Source organism: Canis lupus, chromosome 36 (assembly GCF_003254725.2).
Source record: "Canis lupus dingo isolate Sandy chromosome 36, ASM325472v2, whole genome shotgun sequence".
Lineage (NCBI taxonomy): Eukaryota > Metazoa > Chordata > Mammalia > Carnivora > Canidae > Canis > Canis lupus.
In genome coordinates this window covers 3,633,802-3,658,880 of record NC_064278.1, presented here as the reverse complement: position 1 = coordinate 3,658,880, position 25,079 = coordinate 3,633,802, and the positions used below count along the sequence as shown (strand labels likewise).

Here is a 25,079-nt window from a genome sequence, read left to right as displayed (position 1 = left end):
GGGAGCAGCCTTCATGGCAGTGTACCAGGTAAGTGTGTATAGTTTATGGAAATCTGTGCTGTTGCTAGAATGACTGGAGTGTGGGTGATCTTGAGCCTAGAAAGGTAGTTTGGGGCCAAATGGAGACCCTATTTAAGGGCTGAGAAATGGAGCTTGACTCTCACTGGGTATGTGTATTAACCAACACACTTGAGTGGCGGATCAATATCATACATCTATAATCTTCGTTAGTCAGGGAAGTGTTTACTAGGGAGGAAAGTTGGGTTTTAGAGTGATATTATAATTCCCTAGTCTTTTAAAATATGTGTAAGTTGCCAAATGAAAGTGAGTTGAATTAGTGATTCCTAGAACAGACTAGAATCCTTACTTAGCATCTTTGAAACAAAACAGCTTAAATCCCTTTTAATGCATCAGAGAGTCATGCATCTTTTAAAAGTAGTAGTGCCTACTCAGATAACCATAGGCTTAGATGACCATATCTATCTACTATAGATAACCACATACTCTAAAATATCTGGAATCCAGTGCCTGAAGAAAAGACTTTGCACATGGCATGAGTCATTTCCTCTATCAGACCTGCCATTTTTTCACATTAAAATAAAAAGGAGGTCAGGAAAAGACCTGTGGATCAAGGCTCTCTGCTTCTCTGAACACGCTTGCCCATCTGACTAATCATTTTTCAAAAGCCGGATTATTTATATAAACTGGCGTGATATTACTGATCTTAACTCTCCTTGTCTGACTAGTGATCCCATAAACATCGCAAGAGACGGGATCGCTCACAATGAGGCTTTATGGCATCTTAAGAGAAAGCACTTTGAGTTGATATTCCCAGTTCCTCTCATCATAATGAGATTTACAGGTAACTCACACAATTTTTCTTTTGTGCGTTTGCTCAGCACTTAGCACACTGCAGGCCATCTGAAGAAGGGGGCACGTTCCATTAAATAATTTGGACAGAAATAACGTGTACATAAGTGTACGCAGGGTAGCCTGGTGCCTCGTGCTGTAGGGGCCCGACCCTGCCCGGGTTGCTTGTTCTCCTCTGGCAGGTACCTGGCGCGTAGCAGGTGCTCAATAAACACCCGAGGAACAAGGGAGCAATGGACAGTCGCCCTTTCCTCGGTGCTTGGCTAGCCGTGGTCCTCCTAAGGGCCCCATGAACTAGTGCTTGCTCCGAGGCTCCCGGGGCTCACGAGTGAATGTTTGCAAAGCACTCTGAACTTCTTGGGAGGAAGAATGGTGTTTTTGTTGGCTCGGTGGCGTGTTTGCTCACGAGCTGCCCCTCCTTGTCTGGCTCCAGCTGCTGGCGCGGGGCCCTCCCCCAGCTCAGGGCCAGGCCACGATGGCACGGGGGGCAGCTGCAGGCCCTTCCTGCCTCCCTCCAGCCCCTCCAGCACCCCAGGACGGTGGGGGGGACACAGCAAGGCCTGGGAAGATTTCTTTTAGGCCTCCGAAGAGGCTCTGGGGAGAGGGGTGCCGGGCCCCCATGAAGACGCCCTTAGGTTCCCCGGCTGGGCCCCGAGGACCAGGTTGTGAAGGAGAAGCAGGGCGCGTCACTCAGGCGCCCGGCAGGATGTGCCAGCGCAGGTGGCTGCCTGGTGTCCACGGGTTTGCACACATAATGCAACGCCTTGACCAGCAGCTGGAGAAAGTAGTGGCCTTACAAGGACTCCTGAGACGAGCCAGATGGCCTTCACGCGGGTAAAAGTTTCAGCTCTTATGACTGCTTTCTCCATAATTTTTAAATATTCGGTAGTGGCGAATAAAGGGGCCTGCCTCACGAGGGATCCAGGCTTCCATGTCCTCCCACGTATTGAGGACTATAAAGATTGCCTTCAATACCAGCTCAATAATGAAGCAGTCCAAGTGTGATTTGGGAAACAAGATTTTTGTTGTTGTTGTTGTTTTCATTATTTATTTATTTATTTATTTATTTTATTTTTGTTGTTGTTTTGGTTGTGTTTTGGTTTATCAAGGATGGCTGTCCCTTATGGACAGACTCCGGAGAGAGAGGTTTGTGGGGTTTTGCAGGTCATAATATACTGGCTTTCAGCTGCTCACACTCAACAAACATCTCAAAGTAAAGCAGGAAGGGCTGGTTGGACGCAGAACAGCCGAATTGACCCTCGGGGCAGAGTTTGCCTTAAAGGCAGGAACAGGTCCTGTTTTCCACAACTTTGAAGTGACTTGTTTTCCAGACCAGCTCACGAGGGTTCCTCCGTGTGTGGAAAATTTTCCATGATATATATTCATTTTTTCCATGATACAAGTTCATATGCCTGTTGCTGGACATGTAGCAAATTTGTTCTGGCCCTAGGTCGTCCCTAGGGACTGGAAGTGGGTGCTACGTGGACAGAAATGAACACGGTTTCCCATTGAAAAGACCACATAGACGATGTCTGTTGTGCTTCGAGGAAAAAGCTCAGGTAAGTCTGGCTTTTGCTGAGAGCATGAAGCCAACCAAGAGTCTTACATTTTGTTTAAAAGGAAATTGTGGGAGAAAATGTGTCTCCAATTAAAGTGGGCTCATCTACCTGAAGACACACAGGGCCGGGCACGTTTACAGCTAGACTACAGTGCACACTTTCAAACTCTGAGAGCTCAGTGTCCCCATAAAAGCCACATGTGGGACATTTATTTGGGGGTGACTCCAGATAAGAAATGGTTTCTTTCTCTGCTCGATTCATTATAAAATGAAGAACCCTGATTTTCCATTTGTTTGGAGCTTGAGAATCACATGGGGGTTATTGAGTTTTTATTGGTTTCTCCCCCGTCTCTTTGTGAGGTGGTTGATACTAGGCAGTTTGCCCAGGTTCTAAAATAAACAGGCGGGATCTCCCTTCAGGAAGGAGGGGGAGGGCCGTATGAATTAGGGGGAGATCACATTTCTTTTTCCGAATGCTGGTGTCCCGAGGTGTCGCAGGGGGCCGGACGGCAGGGCACCCCGTGAGCTGGGGCCTGGAAGCCGGGAGGGATCGCTGAGATTTGCCAATCAGAGCTCTATGGTAAGTTGGAGTTTGAAATGTGTGGGTTGATTCTCATTTTGGGTTATTTTCTTGCAGCCAGGAGGGGAGGAAGGGAACAAGTTTTACCGAAGTGTTACATAGTAAGATAAATAAAATATTGAGGGAATGGTTGCCGGGAACTCCTCATTCATGCGTTGAGTGAGTAAGCTGATTGGCTCTTTCGGGTTTCTTTCCTAAATATTTTGGACTTCTACTTGTTTTTAGAAGTTGGTCTTTTTTTGTTCTTGTTATTCTTGTTACTAGAATCCTTCTACTGTTTCTTTAGTAATAGGGTCAGTGGATCTGGTGGTGGAATGTCTTCTGTAAAGGGAGATGATGAGCTTGTGACACCCCGACTATTGTTGTTAAGAGCCAGGAAGGTCCAATAAATACGAGAGTGTGATATTACGGAAAGGAAAAGGGAAAAAAGAGAATGGACTAGAAAGTTGCAAGCTCTTATTAAGAGAAAAGAAAAGAAAGAGCTGGAAAGGAGCCGAGTTTAAATTGACCAAGCACTGGAGCTCAAACGTGATGCCCTAGTGATGAAGACTGTGTAAAGCAGCTCATGGAAATTCAGTGTGTGTGTGTGTGTGTGTGTGTGTGTGTGTGTGTCTTTAGCTCTGTATCATCTGCAAAGAAGAAACAATCAAATATTTATTGAACAAAAAGCTATCTCTTTTTATAGCTGCTCCAAGAAAAAAAAGCAAACTGGTTGCTCTCAGGTCCTTTATGTGTGATGGACCTGGGTAAGGTAGGCAGGGCTCAGACACAGGCCGCTGCAACCCAATCAAATGAGTCAAAAGGTGAGCAGCTCAGCAGGTGTTCCCCTCAGAAGGTCCTCACCGCCGGCACACTGTTGGGTTAGACCACCAGGGGTCAGCGCATCGTCTCCAGGAAAGCTTTGTTAAAGGACAGTGGGTGTCAGACGGAACAGGACAGTGGATCTCAAACTTTTAAGAATGACAGGTGTTCGAGTACTGGATCCCGGGTTTTACCTGTAATGATTCTGATTCAGGAAGCCGGGGTGGGAGGTGGGGAATGAATATATCCCTGGGAATCTTCATTTTGTAAAAGGTGCAGGTATTGAAGGACCCCACTTTTGAGAAAAATATGTGGGGTTTCTCTGGGTTGTTAATCCCATTGGAGGACCGTTGGTTCGGAGACCACCAGGAGCCTGGCTCTGAGACTCCTGGCAGTTGGGATGAAGAGGCACTGCCTGTGTCACACGGGTGTGGGCTTGAATCCCCCGTGGCTGTGCACAAAGTGCTTTTCTTCTCTGAAATTCAGGTTTCTCCTTTTTAAAAGAGGACAACCATATTGTCTACCTCTAGGGATTTAAAGAAATAATGCACACAAGGCACTTAGGAGAGTGGCACCAAATAACGCAAGTAGGAAATACTACCTCCTGTGGTGGAGAGAGAAGGGAAATGTCGGTGATAAGCCCTCTGTGGCCAGGAGGATGGTTTGGGGCCCGCAGAGCCAACGTGTGACCGACCAGGAGGCCGGCTCTTGGATCCTGGGGGTCCAGGGAAGAGGTCTGAAGATAGATCATAGACCAGAAAATGCATAAACATGAGGATGGGAGACACATTTTCTCACCATTACAAATGTTTCCCAAGAGCGGTAATCAGAGCCCAGATGGCACAGTTAATTGGAGTTGAAATTGATCCCCCCGTGCTATGCAAGTCAGCAGTAAATTGATTTTCCTTGGGAAAACCTTTATAAGGGCCTCTAGAGGGGATCGAAGGGAAATGCATGCAATTCGGTGGCTTGTTCATACCTGCCGCCCACTGTCCACGAAAGGAGGAATGAAGGAAGAGAATGAAAGGAGCAGGGAGCACCAATCATAAGGCTGTAACGAGATGACCCCCTGCCTGGTGACTGAGCGCGGGGCCGGGTGGTACTGAACCCGCTGGCTCGCCCTCCGACGGCTGCCAGGTGCTCCCCGGGGCCAGGCGTGAGGGGCAGAGGAAACAGGCCGACCCCTGGGGAGATGCCTGTCCTCAAACACAGGTAAAATTCAGAGGCCCTGCAAGGTATGCCGCGACTGACACAGCCAACCAATGAATGGGTGGGGGATACAAGGCCCAACGGGGGTGAGATGCCACCAGACTGATCCGAGCACCTCGTTCAGCCTCTTTGGGCCTTACTTTTCTCCCTAAATGCCCGTCTCGTCCTGACACACGGTGGTAAGGCACGGATGGCGGGACACATCCCGATGTTGTCATATTTTTACCTGGGAAGTAATCCCCAAACGAGGGCACCTAGGTTATTGTAAATGCTAGCTATTTTGAAGAATTTTGTTTACCCTGAAATACAAATATTTCAGGGCTTTTCCACAAACACAAATTTCAACTTAAATACATTTTAGCCGGTGCTGTTATTTCTCTGCATGTTCCGGATATCTTCTCATTAAATAAGTATGATAGTGCATGGTGATGATAAATAAATGACGAAGAAAGAAATGTGAACAGTAGCCACCATTTTTGAGCACTTATGATCTCCTAGGTGTTATGCTTGTTCTCGTTCCTCTTTAATCTTTATTCTGGCTCTGTTAGGAGGCATCACTGTGGCCATTTCGGTTTGGTTTGGGTTTTCTGTGGCCAGTTTTGACGAGGATTCTATGATGACTTCTATGGGAAGTCACAGAGGAACCAAGAGCAGAGTTGGGATCCAAGGCCAGGTCTTTCTAACTCTTCACTCCATGTTTCTATCCTGTAGGACACCGTAAATCTGCTCTATTAGGTGCGTCCATAGTAAGCCTGTGTAGTTTGCACCCTGATCCAGACTCTTCTATTATTCAAAAATACAGTGCAAAGTGTGTGTATTGTCCTCCTGCTACATTTTTCACTTGTGACCACGTGAGGGGAGCACTTTTCCTAACAGCAATCTCTCTCTCTCTCTCTCTCTCTCTCTCTCTTTTTTTTTTACTTTGAGCACTGAGTTTACTGACTAGTCTGAACATGCCCATGTGTGTATTACATGAAGGTGACAATGCTTTCTTCTCCAGTTACTTAAGCTTTGTCAAATTTCCCTTTTCATTGGGCAGAAACCATGATCTACAAAAAAAAATGAAAGCAAAACACAACCAACTCCGTGTTATATAAATTCAATCTCAATGCAACTTAAAAGTATCTCCTTTGACATCGTCGGTTAGTAGAAGATCTTAGAAGGAAGGTTGGGGTGTGGTAGGTCTCTGGGATACCATCTGTCTCTCCTTCTTCCAGACTACTACAATTTGAGGAGATTTGGGGCAGGGAGGAAGGAGAAGAAAGGACAAGTTTCTCACATGTCATGGAGAAGTTTTCATCCTTCCTCTTCAAGATTTTGACTCTTTCTCTGGTTAATGTTGACCAGGCAGACTGAGGCCCTGTGCATGGTAGGCATCCACATGACCATTTTTGGAGTGCCCATTGGGGGCCTTTCCAAATTACTGATGGGAGATCCAGCTCCAGCAAGATTTTATAAATGTAACAGCCCCTGTTCCCAGCACTACCACCCAGCCTACTGCTGCTGGGTCTGCGAAGTCAGCAGCCCATGACTACCCCGGGAACCCCACAAGGTAACACGAACTGGCTTCTTCCCCTGAGTTCACTTGGCCCAAGAGGAAAGCTTGCAAGTTGCCCCAGCGCTGTGCGCCCTCTCTCCTCTTTGCTCCCTCCATTCAAACAGATACAGGAAGTGAATGGACAAGGCCACTGCCTATGCAGATGTCAAAGGTAGCCAGGCCATGCTGGCTGGTGTCCACTTGCCACGGCCCCCTCCCGGGCTTTAAGAATGGTTGCCCTGGCTCAGGGGTGACAGGTATGTCTGGGGAGTGGCCGAAGAACCTGCAGCGTCACCCTCTTCCACCCTTGTCAAGGCTGCCTCACAGCTTTGAAGACTTGCTGCTTCTCCTTTCCCTCTCCAGTCGTCTGCTTAGACTGCCCTGGGGAAGGAGAGGGCAGTGGGGGGTGGCGGGTGAGAGCACTTGCCATCCTATCAGGGTGCCTGGGAGAAGGTGGAGGCTGCAGGAGGAGATCAGGGCCCTCCTGGCTCATTGCGGGGTGGCAGAGAAACTTGCACTTAGCAGCTCTGTTACATTTGTGCCCTTCTGGGGGCAAAATTTAATTGATATAAAATGAAAAACTCCTTATTTGCAAAAGACACTGTCAAGAGCATAAAAAGGCAAGCCGCAGACTGGTAGAAAATAGTTGCAAAAGACATATCTACTGAAAGATTGTTATCCAAAAGGTACAGAGAACACTTAAAACTCAACAATAAGGAAATGAACAAACCGAGGAAATAAATGTGCAAAAGATTTGAACAGATTCCTCATCAAAGAAGATACACAGATGGCAGATAAGCATTTGTATGCTGCCCAATATCATATGTCACTAGGGAATTGCAAATTAAAACGACAATGAAATACCACTACGTACCCATTGGAACACTGAAATCCAAAATATTGACAACACCAAATGCTGGCCAGGGTATGGAGCAACAGGAACTCTCATTCACTGTAGTGGGAATATAAAACACTGCAGCCACTCTGGAAGACAGTTTGGCAGTTTTTTACAAAATTAAAAATGTCCTTACCCTGAAATACAATGATTGCACTCCTGGATATTTACCTAAATGAGTTATATGTCCATATAAAAACCTGCAAAAAGATGTTTATAACAGCTTTATTCCTAATTTCCAAAGCTTGAATACAACTAAGATGTCCTTTCGTGAGTGAAGAGACTGTGGCACGTCCACACAATAGAATATTATTCGGTACTAAAAATAAGCTATCAAATTATGAAAAGAAATGGAGGAACTATAAATACGTATTACTAAGTGAAAGCAGCCAACCTGAGAAGACTACCTATTGTATGATTCCAATTATGTCAAATTTTTAAAAGGCAAACTATGGGGACCGTTAAAAGATCGGTGGTTCAGGAGGAGGGAGGGATGAATAGATAGATAGAGGATATTTAGGGCAATGGAACTAATCTGTACATATTACAATGGTGCATATATATCTTATTTTTTCAAACTTCTAGACTGTACAACACCAAGAGTGAATCCGAATGTAAACCATGGACTTTCAGTGATAATCATGTGTCTGTGCAGGTTTAATAATTGTAACAAGTCCCAGGACGCTGGGTGGCTGAGTGGTTGAGCATCTGCCTTTGGCTCAGGGTGTGATCCTGGGGTCCTGGGATCGAGTCCCACATCGGGCTCCCTGCAGGGAGCCTGGTTCTCCCTCGGCCTGTGTCTCTGCCTCTCTCTCCATGTCTCTCAAGAATAAATAAATACAATCTTTTAAAAATTGTAACAAATCCCCTGGTGTGGGATGTTGATAGCGGGAGAGACTGTGCACGTGTAGGAGTTAGGGGTACATGAGGACTCTATACCTTCTGTTCCGTTTTGCTGTGAACCTAAAACTACTCTAAAAAATAAGGTCTATTAAACATTTACAGTAGAACTATTCTTATAAAGAGTCACAGGTAGCCAAAACAGAGCCATCTGCTTTCCAAATGGATAACAGATTTCTTCACATCCATATGGGACCAAGTAATCTGTTATATGTTTGTCCATCTCTTGGACGGAGAATGCCTAACAAACGATAGGTGCAGTTTAGTTTTCTACCTCCTGTCTGTAGTTCATGCTGGGAGATACTGATCCTGAGATGACTGGGCAACAGCACAGGTGGAGGGGTACAGAGACCTCTTCCTGGAAGCCTTCTCCTAGATGGTGCAGCCACCTCAGGGCTGCAGAGAACCCTGCATCAGTTACGGTTCTGAATGATGTAACTCCACAGTGAGTCATTATTACCTTAAAAAAAGCATCTGGGATTCTGTTTTCTTAGAACACTCTTTTCTCTGTTCACAACTTCAGTTGGTCTTTAATCAGCGTGAGAAGCAGAGAAAGACAAAACTGAAGCTGTCAAGTCAGGCGTGGTGTAGCCCTGAGACATTTAGTCACTTGGACAACACTGGCACTTGACCACTGTAGTATTATTTCACATTTAGCTGTAAACATCCATTCTGGGTCTTGGTCTCTCCGACACCTTCTGTCAAATTAAAATGTTTTACACAACTAACGAAGAGTGACTATTTGGAGATTTCCTGCATGTATCTCTAGGTGATGGGGTTACAGGTGATTTCAAAGTACATTTATGCATTATCTAAAAATTGTCCTTAAGATGAAGATGCATTGTTATATCATCAGAAAAAAATAAATCTATTTCCTTTTGAGAATTTATATTGCTCAAAAGAAAAACAGACAAAGTAGCTATGAAAATTTTGAAGGATGAGCATTACAGGGGCTTCCTCCGTTAACACAGAACGGGCACTCTCTATGTGCTGAACACTATTCTAAGCTCATTATTTTATAAATGAATTTAGTCTTCAGAACCTCATGAGGGAAATAATATTGGTGTGCCCATTTTACAGAGAAGGAAATTGAATCAGAGAGAGGCCATAACCAGCCCACTGTAAGATAGTTCGTTAGGGGTAGAGTTGAAATCTGAGAATAAGCATCTGGCTCCAGTGCAGGATCTTTATCACTCTACTGAGTTACAAAAAAGAAAATAGTAAGAACAACATAACATTCACTGAAAATCAGAGCTCTTAAAGTAATAAAAATAAATAGACTGGAAATAGAATATAGAAAAGCTTAATAGGAAAAATGAAGCACCATAAATCAGTGAAACAGAAGGTGGGTAATTTTACAACTCTATTTGGGGAAAGTAGTTATTTAGATTTTTAAAATTCAGTTTATCATACCCTCCTCCATAAAAATAATTACCCATTTTATTCCAAATAAATTAAGGCGTTAAATCTAAATATGCGAACCAAAATAACTTGGAAGAAATATAGATAGGTATGTATCTGATCTCTGGATGAAAAAGGATTTTCTAAACGTAAAAGTAATTTAAAAAATCACAGAGGAAAATACTGATGGAAAAAAATAAAAGTTTTAGTATATCATAAGACAGAAAAAATAAACAATGAACATATTTAAGAAATTATAATTTTTTCATACACACTTGTGAGAAAACCACAAAGGAAGAATGGAAGTGGCTAACAAAATATGAAAAATACTCGCAAATTTTCAAAAATTCAAATTACATAAAAAACCAGGTGACATTTTACAAGAAAAACCAGGCAAGTTTTAACTGGTAATAATCAAGTTTGTCAGGAGCACTGCAGGATGGATGGATGGTTTCATGTATAGCCTTTCTAAAGATAATTTTCCAATAGCCATTGAAAGTTTGAAAATAGCCATATTTTTCAAATTAGTGTTTTTATATGTGGATTCATCCTAAGAAAATGGCTATGTGGACAAATATTTATGTTCAAGTTTTCATCGTATCATCATTTCTAATAGTGATATGTTAGAAACTACTTAATATTATATATTGGATTAGCTGGTAATAACTGGAAAATATGGCATAGCTGTAGGGTGGACTATCCTACCACAATTAAAATCCTGTCATGAGTAGTTCTTAGTGAGAAGTGAACATGGTTATTAGATAGTGCTTTTTTAAGTGTAACAAAGGATGATACATAATTATTTATGTAGTTAAAAATAATAACAGTAAAAGAGGACTTGAAGGATTATGACAAATGCTCACCATGGCTATAACTAGTGGTAGGGACTTCTATCTTTTACAAGCTGCCTAAAACAGAGCCAATAATGGGAGGAAATGTATTTTCAATAAAAAAATAAGTATAGGGGCAATACACAGACCAAGGGTAAAGGGCAGACAGATCATTGAAAATGGTGAGAGGCACACAAATATCTCAAATCAGAGATGATGGCAGAGCCAGAAGAAAGTCTAGAGTGAATAAAAATATTGAGACTGTTCACGCTCTTGGCCGGCTCCTTCAAAGCAATGGAGTCAATAGCAAAACTGCAAGGATAGTTGCTTCTCTCTCTACCTTTGGCAAGACCTGCCAATCCATCCCCTGGGGTTTGTTGATAGAAGCCAGTGTTTGTCTAAAGCAAACCAGTTCTCTGCCCAAGCTCTTGTTTGTACAGATGTCACATAGATTTTCAGTGCTACCTCTCAACTGTCTGGCTAAGATGTTTTCAAAGGAATGAGTCTTGAAATTCAGTGTGCAGCATTTCTTCTTATTTAAGCCCATGGACTTTCCAGTTCATGCTGTTATAACTTGGCGGGGGGGGGGGGGGGGGGGGGGCGGGGGGGCAGCAACAAGAGTAGAGGTAATTGGTCTACTAGCTGTTGCTTTCAGTTTTCTATAAATATACACAGAATTTTCCAACTTTCCCCACCCTCACTTCAACAGGACTTTCTAAAATGTCTTAGAGAAATTTGAAGTTCTAATTGTTTTCTTCAAACGCTTGTCTACCCCAGGAAGTTGGATGTATTTATGTCTTATAAGCTCTGCTCCGTGGCCAGGAGGATTGATTACCGTGCATTTTTAGTTCTCATCTTGACCTCTTGGTTCTAATCAAACCCTTCCAGAATTGGACCCTAACCTGCTTGTTTTCAGCATGCTGGATCCTGGTGCACACTCAAGTTTACGCTCTCAGTGCCTGTCTCCTCACAACCCCGGATCTCTTCCTGTGTTCCCTTGCGCCAGCCTGCCTACCACCACCTCAGCCGTAGGTCCACAGTGAGCGGCCATTTATCCAGACATGGTAGAAAGGAATGTCATTTCTTCATTCCTTTTTAGGAGGTATCAATGTATTTGGTTCAGACATGAATGTAATTACCTCTAATAAACTTGAAGAGAAATAAGGTGTATTTAAAGCTGGTATTTTCCATTGAGTCATCACTGGATTGTTTATTTTTTTTAAAGATTTTATTTATTTACTTGAAAGAAAGAGAATGAGAGCACTAACCGGAGGAAGGGAAGACAGAGAAGCAGGCTCCTCGATGAGCAGGGAGCCTGGGATCATGACCCAAGCCAAAGGCAGGTGTGTAACTGACTGAGCCATCTAGGGATCCCATGAAGTGTTTTATGTGGAGAACATTTTCTTTCCCCTCCCTTAGTAAGATCCTGTGGGGTTCTCCCTCAGCCCAGGATATGAGATTCGGGCTGTTGGCTCTCAAAAGGTGGCGTCACCAATCACCATGGCGTGTGCGTTGTTTCACTGCTCTGCCCTGTGGCGCCGAGGAGATGATGTGTATGGATTCACACTCTTCCACGCTCACCTTCTTTCCTCTCCCATCTCCATTTCTTTTGGCCATCACCAAACACTGTCCGCCAAGTGCCAAATTTTCAAACCAAGTGGCGTTGTGCCTATTTATAGGAACATCTTGTCACTTGGGCCAGTTCGTCTTTTAGTGAGTCATACCTACTAGTAGTACAGCTATGGTTTTTGCTGCTGTTTTAGAAATACAGAAGTCACAAACAGAACTGTAAAATGCTAATTTAAAATCAGAATGTCTATAGGTAGGTTCAAATGCCTGTGGAGCCACCAAATCTCTCCAGAAGCGTGGAGCCAGTTTTAGGCTGGGATTGCACCCCATGTTCCATAAGCCCCCTTTGTTTCCTGTTAGAAATCCTGGTGCTGTTAGCCTTTCATGTAACCCTGCCACTGCATCTACCTGTAGCATTCAGTAATTTGTTCAGCAAGTAGAAAGAGCACCAATTGCCAGGCATTCCAACAGGTGCTAGAGACACAAGTGAGAAAGAGTTGAGACCCTGCCCGGAGGGAGCTTACAACCTATTGGAAAATACAGGAAGGAAAGAGCCAATTAATAATATGCTGTGGAGGGATCCCTGGATGGCGCAGCGGTTTGGCGCCTGCCTTTGGCCCAGGGCGCGATCCTGGAGACCCGGGATCGAATCCCACGTCGGGCTCCCAGTGCATGGAGCCTGCTTCTCCCTCTGCCTGTGTCTCTGCCTCTCTCTCTCTCTCTGTGACTATCACAAATAAATAAAAAATGTAAAAAAAAATAATAATAATATGCTGTGGAAAGAAAAATCCCCCATGTTATAGGAACACGAGTACAAAAGAGGGGCACCCAGAATGGCTTTGGAGAGGATTGGTCAGGGAAAGTTCTTGGAGAAACCGCATAGAAGCTGAAGAAGAGAGGCAAAAACTATGTGCGTCTGATGCTTTCAGGTCCCTCCTCCATGGGATGCACCGGCATGATGCCTGTGACACAGGCACATACAAGACTTCCAGAAGCCCCAGGGTGAGAGGGTAGTAAATCATCCAGACCAAACTTGGCCAGGCTCTGGGGAAACAGCAGTCATTATTCTCTGGTTTTGGTGGTGTTTCCATTTGTTAAAATTGGGGGGCATTTTCTCAGTGTTAATACATGTTAAACAAAAAATATATATATATATAAATGGTGATTTCTTTGTCATGAACAAACATCCTGAATGTGTCTTGCTGGATCCCAGGGTTTCTTCTGGTGTCTGGCTGCAGATCTAACTTTCCTGGCAGTTCGCTGGAGGCCCAGAGTGACCTCTGAGAATGGACCCACCTCGTGAATAACCCCATTCGAGAGGGTCCACGTGGGCAAGGCTGAGATGCCGCTGAGGGTTCCCTGGGATGCCTTCTGTAAATTCCTCTTTGTTTGCCTCAGATTCTTTGAACCTTAGTGTCCAGCTGCTGGCCACAATCGCTCTCCAACTTGATCTGCCTGTAATGTCCAACGTCTCTATCTGGCTCCTCCCAAATATCCTCATTCGTGTTATTACTACTTCCACCACCACCACCACTTTTATTACTTGCACACCCCACGATTTCACTATGGCTGCTATTTGTACTATACCTCCTGCTGCTGCTACTACTATTAAACTACTACTTGTACTACTACTTACACTACTACTATGACTTTTACATCAACAACTACTACTTCTACTGCTGTTTATACCCCTACTACTTCTCCTACTTCCACCTCTCCTACCACAACTACCACCACCACTATTTCTATTACTACTACCACTACCTGTACTGCTGATGCTACTACTACCACCATTTCTACCCCTCCTCCTCCTACCACCACTACTAAAGCTTCTTGTTGTTTCTGTTGTTGTTATTGTTGAGTGACTATATTCCAGGCACTGTCCAAAGCATTTTTTCATATCTGCAGAACAATCCTGCAGAATAAATATATTATCTTCATTTTGCAGGCGAGGATATCAAGGCACAGAGAGTTCAAAAACTTTCATCCATTGAATATTATCCTCAATTTATTATGGAGCACATTAGAAGTTAATATACAATATGGAACAGCAAATTGCTGTTGAGCTCTGTTTACAGTCCCTGTGATTCAGGAGGCCCATGTGTCCCAGGAGCGTTCCCGGTCTGTGACACACTGGCAGCAAAAGCCTGGGTTTTGACAGTTATCACAGGTTTTAAGGAATCTTAGTCTTGGGCTGCTATAAAAAATAGCACGGACTGGGTGACTTAAAGAACAAACATTTATTTCTCCCAGTTTTCCCAGTTCATGTGACTGGGAAGTCTAAGATCATGGTGCCAGCATGGTTGGGTTCTGCTGACAGCCTGCTTCCTTCTTGCTGTGTGTCATATGATGAAAAGATCAGAGACAGGGGCAAGCTCACATGGCTTTTCTTGTAAAGACACTAGTCCCATCATTAGGGCTTCACCCTTATGATGTATTTACCTTCCAAAGTCCTCCTCATCAAATACCACCACACTGGTATTAGGGTTTCAATATATAAATTTGGTGATGGTAGAGATGTAAACATGCAATTCATAGGACAAGGCAAACAAAGGGTCTTCCTGGGGGCGAGTGGGTCTCACTAAAGGAGAAATACAGTCCAGGAGACTCGAGTCAGGAATCAGTGAGGAGCCCTGGATACTCCATCCTGGGGCAGGAATGTCACTGGGCATTAGTTTTCTGGTTTGTTTTCTTTTTGTTTTTGTTTGTGCTGTCTGCTGAGTGTTGGTTGTCACGGGCTTAGCGATGTTATTTCTTGGCAAAAAAATTAATCTGAGGTACTGTAGTTGAAACCACCCTTCTTGGGGGTTAGGGAAACAGGTGCCCGGATTATGAGATCACCATCGTGACCATCAGCACTTCCTTGCGAATATACGGACTCTTTGACATGCCCTAAAAGTTTTACTATTTTTTTAAATAAACCACTTTATTATGAAAAAATTTTTACTTATTGTAAGAATACATAAAAATAAGAAAGAACACATAAATTAATTAAAATTTTCTATCTATGCTAGGTGAGGGGCTGTGTGCTTGTGTGCACCTCGACAGATGGATTAGAAAGTGTCGAAATTCCTCCCCTAGAGGGCATGAAGATAGAGCAGGTGTCAAATTGGTTCTAATCAGATCATTAAGAGGCACTTTTAGTGGCGGAGAAAGAGGTATGGCCTGCGCAGCTAAGAATAGAAGGTGCATCAGCCTCAGGTCATGAGTTAGTGGGGCTCTGTCTCTTGTTGTTTTGAAGTAATGTCAACCCCAGTAGACGTCTTTCTCCTCCCTCCAACTTTATGGAGGCAAAATGGACAAAATGGTAAGAAATGTAAAGTGTACAGAATGATGATTTGATGCATGTAAACACCATGAAATCCACCCCCCCCCCCTTTAGCTCATTATCACATCCATCACCTCACCTATTTAGCCCTTTCTCTGGTGTGGGGAAAACATGTAAGTTCTACTCTCCTTACGAATTTCAGTTATATAATATAGTGTTAGCAACCGCAATCCCACGTTGTACACGAGAGCCTCAGAGCTCACCCATCTTGGACTGCCAGCCTTCTTGTTGATGTGCCCCTTGTGCTAATGATGATGATGATGCTTTTTGCTGGTGGTTTGAACCAGCTTTCAGAAGTCCCAGCTAAGGGGGACTAATTGCCACCGAACCTTTGTAGATAATGCTTCTCCCCTTCGAGAACTCCATGTAGAGCGAACTAGGGAGCCTTCGGGTCCCCATCCCAGTCCACCCCACGTGTCAGGGAGAACCCCGAGTATGCGTTTGCACAATGTACTCTTTGTACTCATTACAATTCACACGGACATTTGTTCATGTTCACTACGCAGCGATGGAACCAGCAGCATTTGTTTGTTACACAGTCATTCTCTTGGTTTATTTAATTTTATCCCTGTTGATACCAAAAGGGATTTGATGTGGCTACATTTTAGTCAAATTGAACAAGTTGGCTCTTGACCACATTTAGCATGATTTCTCTTTTCTTTTACTATTTTTTTGCTGTTGCTTAATTCATTGTGAGCATAGAGAGTTCTCTTGCACTTGGGAGGCTGGTATCATCTCTAAGTCAGGGAAAGGAGAATGGAGCTTTGAAACTGTTCCTGAAATGCCAGAAATTTGGAGGAGGAGAAACGCTTGATTCATAAGAAAAGACATCAAGCCGGGTCACCTTTAAGAAGCCAAAAGAATAGTTCATCTGTTTCTAAGATACTTGGGGAAGTTAAATCAAACAGGAAACAACAGAAGTTTCTGAGTCAGAGAGGAACTGCTCGTTACTCATTTGGCTTTGCAAGCACCGCGGTGATGCCACTGCCCTGAAACGTACTGCCCTCAGGGTAACGCACTGTCAACTCTGACATACTAGGCTGATACTCTCGCATCATGTCATCTCATGGGCATCTTTGCCTTCTCCATCTCTTATAGAATATTCCAATCCTTCCGACCTCTAGAACTAGATCACGTCTTCGCAAATGCTTTAGAACACAGGACACCTTGAGGGAGAAGTTAACTTATCCTTCTCTACCTTCTGGGTGGCCTACCCCATCCTACGTAACCCGAGTGGGGAAACCATCCATGAGGACAAATGGAAAGATCAGTGTTCCTCTGACATAACCCACGCAATGCCCAGCTTCTCAAAATATAGGGGAAAAGTGGACGTTAGATGCGAAGGTTCTGTGAGCACTAACCTCGGCCTCCCGCGGACGGCAGTCACCTGTAAGACGCAGGCAACTGGTTACACCCAGTGAAAACCCTGAAGGGGAAGCACAATGGGGAAGTGGGATGGAAAGTTTGAATTTAGTGGTCTCTTCACATTTTGGAAAACGAGTAAGTCAATGTGGCATTTGCAGAAGTTGTCACATTGTAATCACTGCCGTCATGCGCTTGTGTAATTGTACCTTAGAACACCGGTTCCTTTTTATCCTTTAATCTTCGGAAGAGAGAGAGGGTCTTTCTTCCTAAAGCAACAGTCTGATTCTGTGACTTGGGACCCTCTAGTCCACCTGCCATGGCAACTCTCAGCAGTTCAGGATTGCTTAGATCTTTTTTTTTTTTAAGATTTTATATTTATTTGATAAGAATATTTTTTATTTATTTGACAGAGAGAGAGATTGAGAGAGAGAGAGCGCGCAAGCAGAGGGAGCTGCAGGTAGAGGGAGAGGGAGAAGCAGGCTCCCTGATGCAGGACTCGATCCCAGGACCCAGGATCATGACCTCAGCCAAGGGCAGTCACTGAAGCGGCTGAGCCACGCAGACACCCTGCTTAGATCTTTTTATCCATGTTTGTTGAGTGCTTCCTGGTGTCAGGAAGCACTTGTGTGCACTAGAGTCTTCGAGGTTGGTAGTATTTCCCACAGATAGGACCACTAAGGCACGCGGAGAGAAGATGCAGCTCTTCTAATAGCTTCCTTGCATTCTGGCCTCATAAGGTGCTGACAGCACTAGTTGATCTCCCCCCCACACACACTTATTTTATCATTATTTTAGGCAGTTAAGCTGTTTTTGAAGTTTCAGAAGGAAGGATGTGTATAAATAAGGCAGGGCTCGAAACATTCAAGGAGATGCACACAAGACTCCCTTACACCCAAACGCTACTCCATGGAGGTAATTACTATTAATTTTAATGTATTCAGAAATTGCCTCTACCCAAACCAGGATGTACACACCTCTGCGTGCACATTCATTTGCACTTGTGGATCTCTTAAGGTCCTTGTGTTACACTTTGACATATTATAGTTGTTGTGAACATGCTTATTTCCCTAAACTGACAGTGAGCACTCGGAGGTCATGCTACGCATGCTGTTCTGGTCATCTGTTAATAAATGACAAGTGATCCTGAGACTTAGAGGTTAAAACTAATGATAACTTTTTTTTTTTTTTTTTTGCTCACATATCTGCAATTTGAGTGAGGCTCCAGGGGTAGGGGTGGTCATCATCCTTGTTCCACTCAGCGTTGGTGGGGACGGCTCAGAGGCCGGGGCTGGAGTCATGTGAAGGCTCACCCGCTCATATGTGAGTGTTCCAGCTGGGACCCCAAGTTAGACCGCAGCTGGGACACCCTCCCGTGGTTTTTCTGTGGAGCTGGCTTCCTCAATATAGTGGCCGGGTTGCATGCATCCAAAGAAAACAGGGCAGATACTATATATACTTTTTGTGTGATGTGCTCTTGGATGTTGCAGAGCATCATTTCTGCGGTAGCCACAGCCTTCCCCAGACTCAAGGCGATAGAATGTACACCCTGCCTCTCAAAAGTCACATTGTAAGGAAAGTTTGTGGGATAGCCTATCGACATCGATGAGGCCATCTTTAAAAAATACAATTTGCCTCGAGGAGCCTATCATCTTAGGCTCATACCTCTACTGTCCAGATTTATCTCAGAGCTTTGTATATAGTCGTGCTCAATTAATGTCTATGAAACTGAATTTTTCCATCCCAGTTAAGAGGAGGAAGAGGAAGAAGTTTTCTGCACTAACTGGGCTAACAAGGATGGAGCTCATGAAGATACTGTCCCATTATCCCATTATGTCTAAAAGAAGATTCAGGTCAGCCTGGGTGGCCCAGTGGTTTAGCCCCGCCTTCAGCCCAGGGCGTGATCCTGGAGACCAGGGATCAAGTCCCGCGTCGGGCTCCCTGCGTGGAGCCTGCTTCTCCCTCTGCCTGTGTCTCTGCCTCTCTCTCTGTGTGTGTGTGTGTCTCTCATGAATAAATGAATAAAATCTTAAAAAAAAAAAAGAAGGAGGATTCAGGTGTAAAATCTCACCAGAGACAATTGCTAGGGGTTGCTAGAAAAGGTGCTTATAAAATGACTCCCCTGGGGAAACCTGCAGATGCCTTTACTCTGTCTTCTTTGTCCGCGAGGTGTGTGAAAAGTGCTATTTGACTGTGCAAGAGAAACCGGGACTAGTGCCGTGCTGGGTTTCATGTGAGCAGGTGCACTAAAACTGCATCCTCCGGGGACCACAATCAGCGCCTAAAGCCCTGCCCCTTCCTAGCAAAGCTCACCTGAGTTGCTCAAAAGTCTGAGCAATGGTTTGACAGTAGTGAAATGAGGATGAAAGTGAAAGCCTGCGTAGAAAAGATGAAGTCCGAGGGTCTAGGCTGTGTCCTATTGGCTCTTAGACTTGGTAGAAATCGTTATTACAGGTACTAGGAGAGAAAAGGCCTGGACACGATGGTGTCTCTGTTGGCCTTCTGGTACCGACACTACGGCGATAACACCAACTAAGGTCTGGCATCAAAGAACACATCTCTTGACCAAGCAAAGTGGAGTCAGCTACATGTAAGGAGATGTGAACACGAGAGGGAAGTCTCTATTCATGGGATTTGTTTCACAACCCATTCCTAGTACGTCTTATTTTCTCTTTTTTGTTTCTTTACCTTTCTCCTCTGTCCTGCCCTACATCCTTTCACACTTAGCTTCCTCACTCAGCTATCCACCTCCTCTGCTCACCGGTCGTTGACACGTTTGTTATCTCTTGGTGTCACATCACTCAAACCGATAACCCCAAAGTAGACCCCCCTGACGCCTGGGAATAATCTTTCTCCCATCTCCCACCACGTTCACATGTACGCCTGCAATATGCATACTTGTGTAAATAGGGGTGTAAATAGGGCATTCAAGTTCCAAGGGCTCTCCTCTTCCTAGTTTGGCCTAGATAGAATCGTTAAGGTTCCGTGATGATATGCTTACGAGAGCTTCGAACCAGAGATATAACTTTAAAAGAGTTTGTGCTCATATTTAATTGTGTTGAGAAAACATCTATCAGAGGAACAAGGACACTATCTTTGGCTAAATGTTTCTGGCTATCTGTAGGAAATTTCTGTCACCTTGCCCTTGCTGACTTCTCCATCTGTATGGGTACTCATTGTGTTGTTTGTATTGTACCCATTTCCCTTTTAGTTTCTTACTATTTTTTTAATATTTAAACTACTTTAATAAGACATTATTTTTGAATAGGTCATCAAAGGCCAACCTTCAGTTGCCTACCAATCACTGTCCACATTCTTCCTCTACTGATAAGATTTCACTAGTGGAGTATAATTTCTTGGTAACCATTGGGAAGTTGTCTCATACAGGAAGAGGAAGCAACTGAAAGAAATTCCACAACAGTCTTTGGATGCTCAGGTTGGATTCTCTGGTTGGAAATTAGTCTGAAGGGATGGTCAGACTCAAATTATCTAGTGACTTTAGGATATGCACTTAGTGTGGCTTGCAGAACTATTGTTTTTCAAAAATTGCAGAATTTTAATACTTGTTGACCTACTAGAAACAGCTTCTGTAGTGTAGGATAAAGAAAGAATTCAATTTCCCAATGTGATTTAATTTTTGGACCTCAAAGGTTAAGCACCATTTGCTGGGACTTTGGTTGCAGAGGGGGGCAGTAAAATTGGAGTCAGACAGTGGAACAAAATCATTAGGCTCCTTGCCATCACTGCGCACGGGATCATCATCCTTCCTATTCCCCAGTATTTCTCAGAGTTCAACTCCCACGCCCATTGTGTCTTACACCTAAGAGTCACTATGTAAGTCCTATTCCCATCCTCCTGTGCTTCTGGCTTCTACTCTTTCCCATTTTTCTCCATGGATCCTGCTGTAGTTCAAGCCTTTATTGCCTATTTCTAAGATTATGGCATTAGTCAAACTAGACTTTTGCTTTTTCCCTTCTAATTATTTTACAAGCAAGCCCATTTTCCTAAAATGTCCATTTAGTTGACTTATGCCTCTGCTCAAAAAATTAGTGATTTCCCTCTGATTCTTGAATCAAGTCCAAAATATTTAGCATAGTTGATAGAGCCCTCACCCATCCAGTCCCAGTAAGCTGTTGGGAGCTATCTCTTACCCAGCAGCCCACGCTCCTGAAACACCAGCCTTGATACCAGTCTCTGATCAGTTCTCTGTGTTTTCTCCTCCTGACAATTCTGTTTGTACTGTCTTCTGTATACAAAATGTTGATTCTTCCATGACCACCGTATCTAACTGTTGAAATTATACTAATATCTCTAAACTTGTCTTCCTCCTTCAAAGACAACTCCTGTCCCATCCCAAGGAGAAATTAATCTCTCGGTTTTGTCTTCTTGAAATTCTTTGTACCATTCTCTATCTTTTATTCTGTAGAAGCGGGTATGTTGATCTCTTACTATACTATAGACTTGTTCTGAGCAGAGATGATGTTTTAAAAACTTCAGCATCGCTTTCCCTTAGGTTAGAGCCAGATATATAGTAGGCCTTTGCTAAAGGTTGTTATTTTGAATTGAATTTTCACAGAATCTCTCTGGGGAAAAAGTTAAATTTAATCCAGACTATCAATTCAAGTTTTTCTCTATACAAAGTGTGTAAAGCAAGTGTGGTGAAAATGTATGATTGGTTTGTTTTCTTATGACTATGATTATGTGTTCCGAGTAAAACATTTTAAATATGATTGAATAAAGAATGCTTAAGAGACATAATTGTTGAAGGACAATAGGACTGTTTTCTCAAACACTGGATGTACAGTATGTGTTAGAATTTATCAACTCTAACAGCTTTTACAGGAGTAGATACAAACTCCTGATATTTGGTAATACCAATAGTTGTTCACCCTATATGCTGACATGGGAAGTCCTTAAATATTTTTGGTATATATATATACACACATCTTATGCCTTTATTTTTCCTATTTATTTATTTATTTAAAAATATTTTATTTATTTATTCATTAGAGACACACAGAGAGAGGTAGAGACACAGGCAGAGGGAGAAGCAAGTTCCATGTGGGGATCCTGATGTGGGATTTGATCACAGGAATTTGATCACAGGACCCTGGGATCACAGCCTGAGCCAAAGGCAGATGCTCAACCACTGAGCCACCCAGGTGCCCCCTTCATCTCTTTTTAGAGGTGATTCTGTTGTGTGGTGTCCTTATGAGACATGAGACCACCAATATGTCTTCCTGTCTTCAACTATACTAAGAAGCTGATGTGTGAACTAGCCTGAGAATTGGGGTCACTGAGAATTGCATAGTAAAATTGCACAAAACTACTATCTTTAAAGCAAAACTGTTTTTGTGATTTGTTATGAATCTTTCTTCTCCTGCATTAAAAATGATCACTTTCAGAACTGACTCTCTTTGCACCTTGTAATAATATTTAGTTATCCTGTTTTCAGTTTTGAATGGTGCATCATTTTTCCATCATTACCTTCAGGTAATGTAGACTTTCTTGGGGTAATGTTATTCATAATGGACTTGCTTTTTCAGTCCCCACCACACATTTACCTATTTCTCTTGGGCACAGATCTTTTTTTGAAGCCAGTGGGAACTTTGTTCCCACCTTCCTCTCTCTCTCTTTCATCAAGTGTAACAATATTTTCCACTCCTCTGTAGATAAGAATCTTTTTGTGAATTTTCTATATTTAACACCAACACCAAATGCTGTTAAGCAACATCAGCCATTCTCACCACATCCACCCAGATTAAAAGTGAGTCAAAGACAATTAGGTTACTCTAGCAGGAACTGTCATGCCACAAACTGATAATTTTTGACAGTGTCTTCCAGTCCTTATAGGTGCAAACACTGTGTTCTCTTCTGCAAATGCTAGGAGATAGCCTAAGGCTATTGCCCTTTTTACTGCCTTTTCTTTTTAATTTTAAAAAAGAGAATAGAATATATTTTCTTTATTTTACATTTTTGATCTTTTGCTTGACTTGTTAGGGTGAGAAGTGTACTTAATGATACTCGTTTTCTTTCATGATTTTTATTTATTTATTTTCACGAGAGACACACAGAGAGAGGCAGAGACATAGGTAGAAGGAAAAGCAGGACCCCTGGATCATGACCTGAGCCAAAGACAGATGCTCAACCACTGAGCCACCCAGGTGCCCTGATACTCAATTCTTATAAGTAATCACTGGATTTCATCCAATCTTCTTCCCTGGATGTCTTACTGATGTAGGAACAAGTTAGGGGTAGATGGGGCTAGGCAGGGAAACATAAGGAAAAGACCCCAGAGTGAGGCTCCTACCCATCCCAAGAAAACTGAGATAAGACAGTAAAAATAGAAAAAAATAAACCTGGCTCCCTAGCTCTAAAATATGAGGGAGTATCACCTTTTTAATGGCTACTAGGTAATCACATAAACATGTCATTAAGGTGTTATTAATAGTCCCTGTTCAAACCAAGATGGGACATGAATCTCAAGGCCATGGGCTACCTGACTAGGCTCACAGAAATCCCAGATGTAGAGAAATATTATGAAGGAGATATTAACCAGAGATAAGGAAATGCCTTGTTTGGGCTCATGATATTTACAAAAACATTTTGTTTGTTGTTATGATAGTTACAAGTCAACACCTTTGTTCTAAATATCCACCTGATATTGACAAGAAATTTACCAAGTTTCCTGGTCAGTTTCCTATAAAAGACAGACCATGAAAGCCCCCAGTGGCAACCCTATGGGGAACCCCTCTTACTTTTGAGAGCTTTCTCTATCTCTGCTTAAGTCTCTACTGTCCATGAGATTCATTCTTTGACTCCATGAGACAAGAACAAAGCTTTCCCATATCATTACCTAATTTTGTAAAACTTCAGAAAAAGAGACTCCACAAATGCCTTGCCAGTACATGTTCACGTTGAATGGTCTTTCCTTTCTGGAAAATGTCACCTCAGGTAGTCACAGAAGAATAATAATAACCAGTCACTTAAAGAGTAATAAAAGAAATTTGGTAATTGCTCTTGCCTGGACATCTGAGGATGTCAAGTCTTGTCCTCTGTCAGCCAATCAAAAGGCCAATATCATCAGGTCAGCTCTAGTGTTTTATTTCAAACCCATGTCACTCAGGGCTTAGATTCTTCCTGGTTTCTTCTCTGCATCTCCTTCCAAATATCTGCAACTTATGGCAGATGAAAACTGGGGCTTTCTTTACTCTAAGTTAGTCTCCATATTTAAGTTTTTTTCTATATGAAATAAACCAAATGGGGAGAAGTTTGCTTTTCACCAACCAGTTCAACTCTGGCTCTTCTGGTTCAGGAACTCAAGGACCAGGAAAAATTACCCTGGTGACAAGTTTTTAATAAAGGAGATTCTTAGTCCTCTAACTTGAGTGTTTTCATATGCATGGGATTAAACAGTTGAGGGCAGCCAATAGATCTTTTCTAAATATCCCACTGTGATAAACTGATCTAAAAGACTGGTGCTAACCACGCGCCTGCCCCGAGTAATTTCGTTATGGAATTAATTTATTTCTTCTAATTTATTTAGAATAATTTTCTCTGTTCTTGGACAAATCTAATACCCTGTTTCTACCTGAGTTTCTTTGTAAAATGCAGTGGAGGAAGGGAATGTCCCAAGGATTTTTTTAACTTTAATTTATATATATATATATATATATATATATATATATATATATATATGTATTTAATTTTGTGATTTTAGGTAACTTTAGTGTTCCTGGAAAGGTGATTGGAAAGGACAGTGGGGTAGAAAGACATGAATTATGAAGTTAAAAATAATTTGGGTGTCAAGCCGAACCCTCTTCCTCCCTCTGCAAGAGTCTTCCCATAAGTCAGGAACAGTCTTTGACCTTTTCCTCCTCCTGGTGCTTTTCTTCTTATTCTTCTTTGTTTTCTATTTTCCTTCTCCTTCCCCTTATGTTCTGCTTTCTTTTTCTTTCTTTTCATTTTATCCTTTCAGAGGCAAGAAGGCACAATTTTCTAAGCAGCATACTTGGAACGTTTTGGGAAAGACTACCCCAGGTTCTTATTCTTAGGTAGACTCTTACTGAACAAAAAAGACTGTGGCAGTGTCTGTGTGTCGTTTTTAAACTTTACTATTAGCGTATTAAGTTATGTTTGCATTTCCCCAGTTTTCCACGTGAGACAACAAGGGCTTAGGAGAGAGAATATTTATTAGATTGTGAGATGCCTCCCATATGCACAGCCTTTTTATTTCTCA

General features: G+C 42.9%; 1 protein-coding gene and 1 long non-coding RNA gene across 9 annotated transcripts in view; one reads left to right on the top strand and one right to left on the bottom strand.

The window, feature by feature from the left end:
- The window catches only part of LOC112674729 (uncharacterized), a 60,619-nt gene extending 51,852 nt beyond the window's left edge, over positions 1 to 8,767 (bottom strand). For all 7 annotated transcript variants that reach the window (XR_007408540.1, XR_003145542.3, XR_004804118.2 and 4 more), the window contains exons 1-2: positions 8,625 to 8,767; positions 7,430 to 7,539 (exon numbers count right to left, since the gene is read on the bottom strand). This is a non-coding gene — a long non-coding RNA (uncharacterized LOC112674729). The remainder of the gene's footprint in view (positions 1 to 7,429; positions 7,540 to 8,624) is intronic.
- LOC112674728 (cytohesin 1 interacting protein) overlaps positions 2,178 to 25,079 on the top strand; it is a 73,118-nt gene continuing 50,216 nt past the window's right edge. Inside the window, exons 1-2 of one of the 2 annotated variants that reach the window (XM_035697560.2) lie at positions 2,178 to 2,429; positions 2,918 to 3,008. In XM_035697560.2, the coding sequence (XP_035553453.1) occupies positions 3,006 to 3,008 (3 nt within the window). In that variant the 5' untranslated portion in view covers positions 2,178 to 2,429; positions 2,918 to 3,005. Of the gene's footprint in view, positions 2,430 to 2,852; positions 3,009 to 25,079 lie in introns of those variants that run through there. The other variant, XM_035697553.2, reaches the window with a different exon arrangement.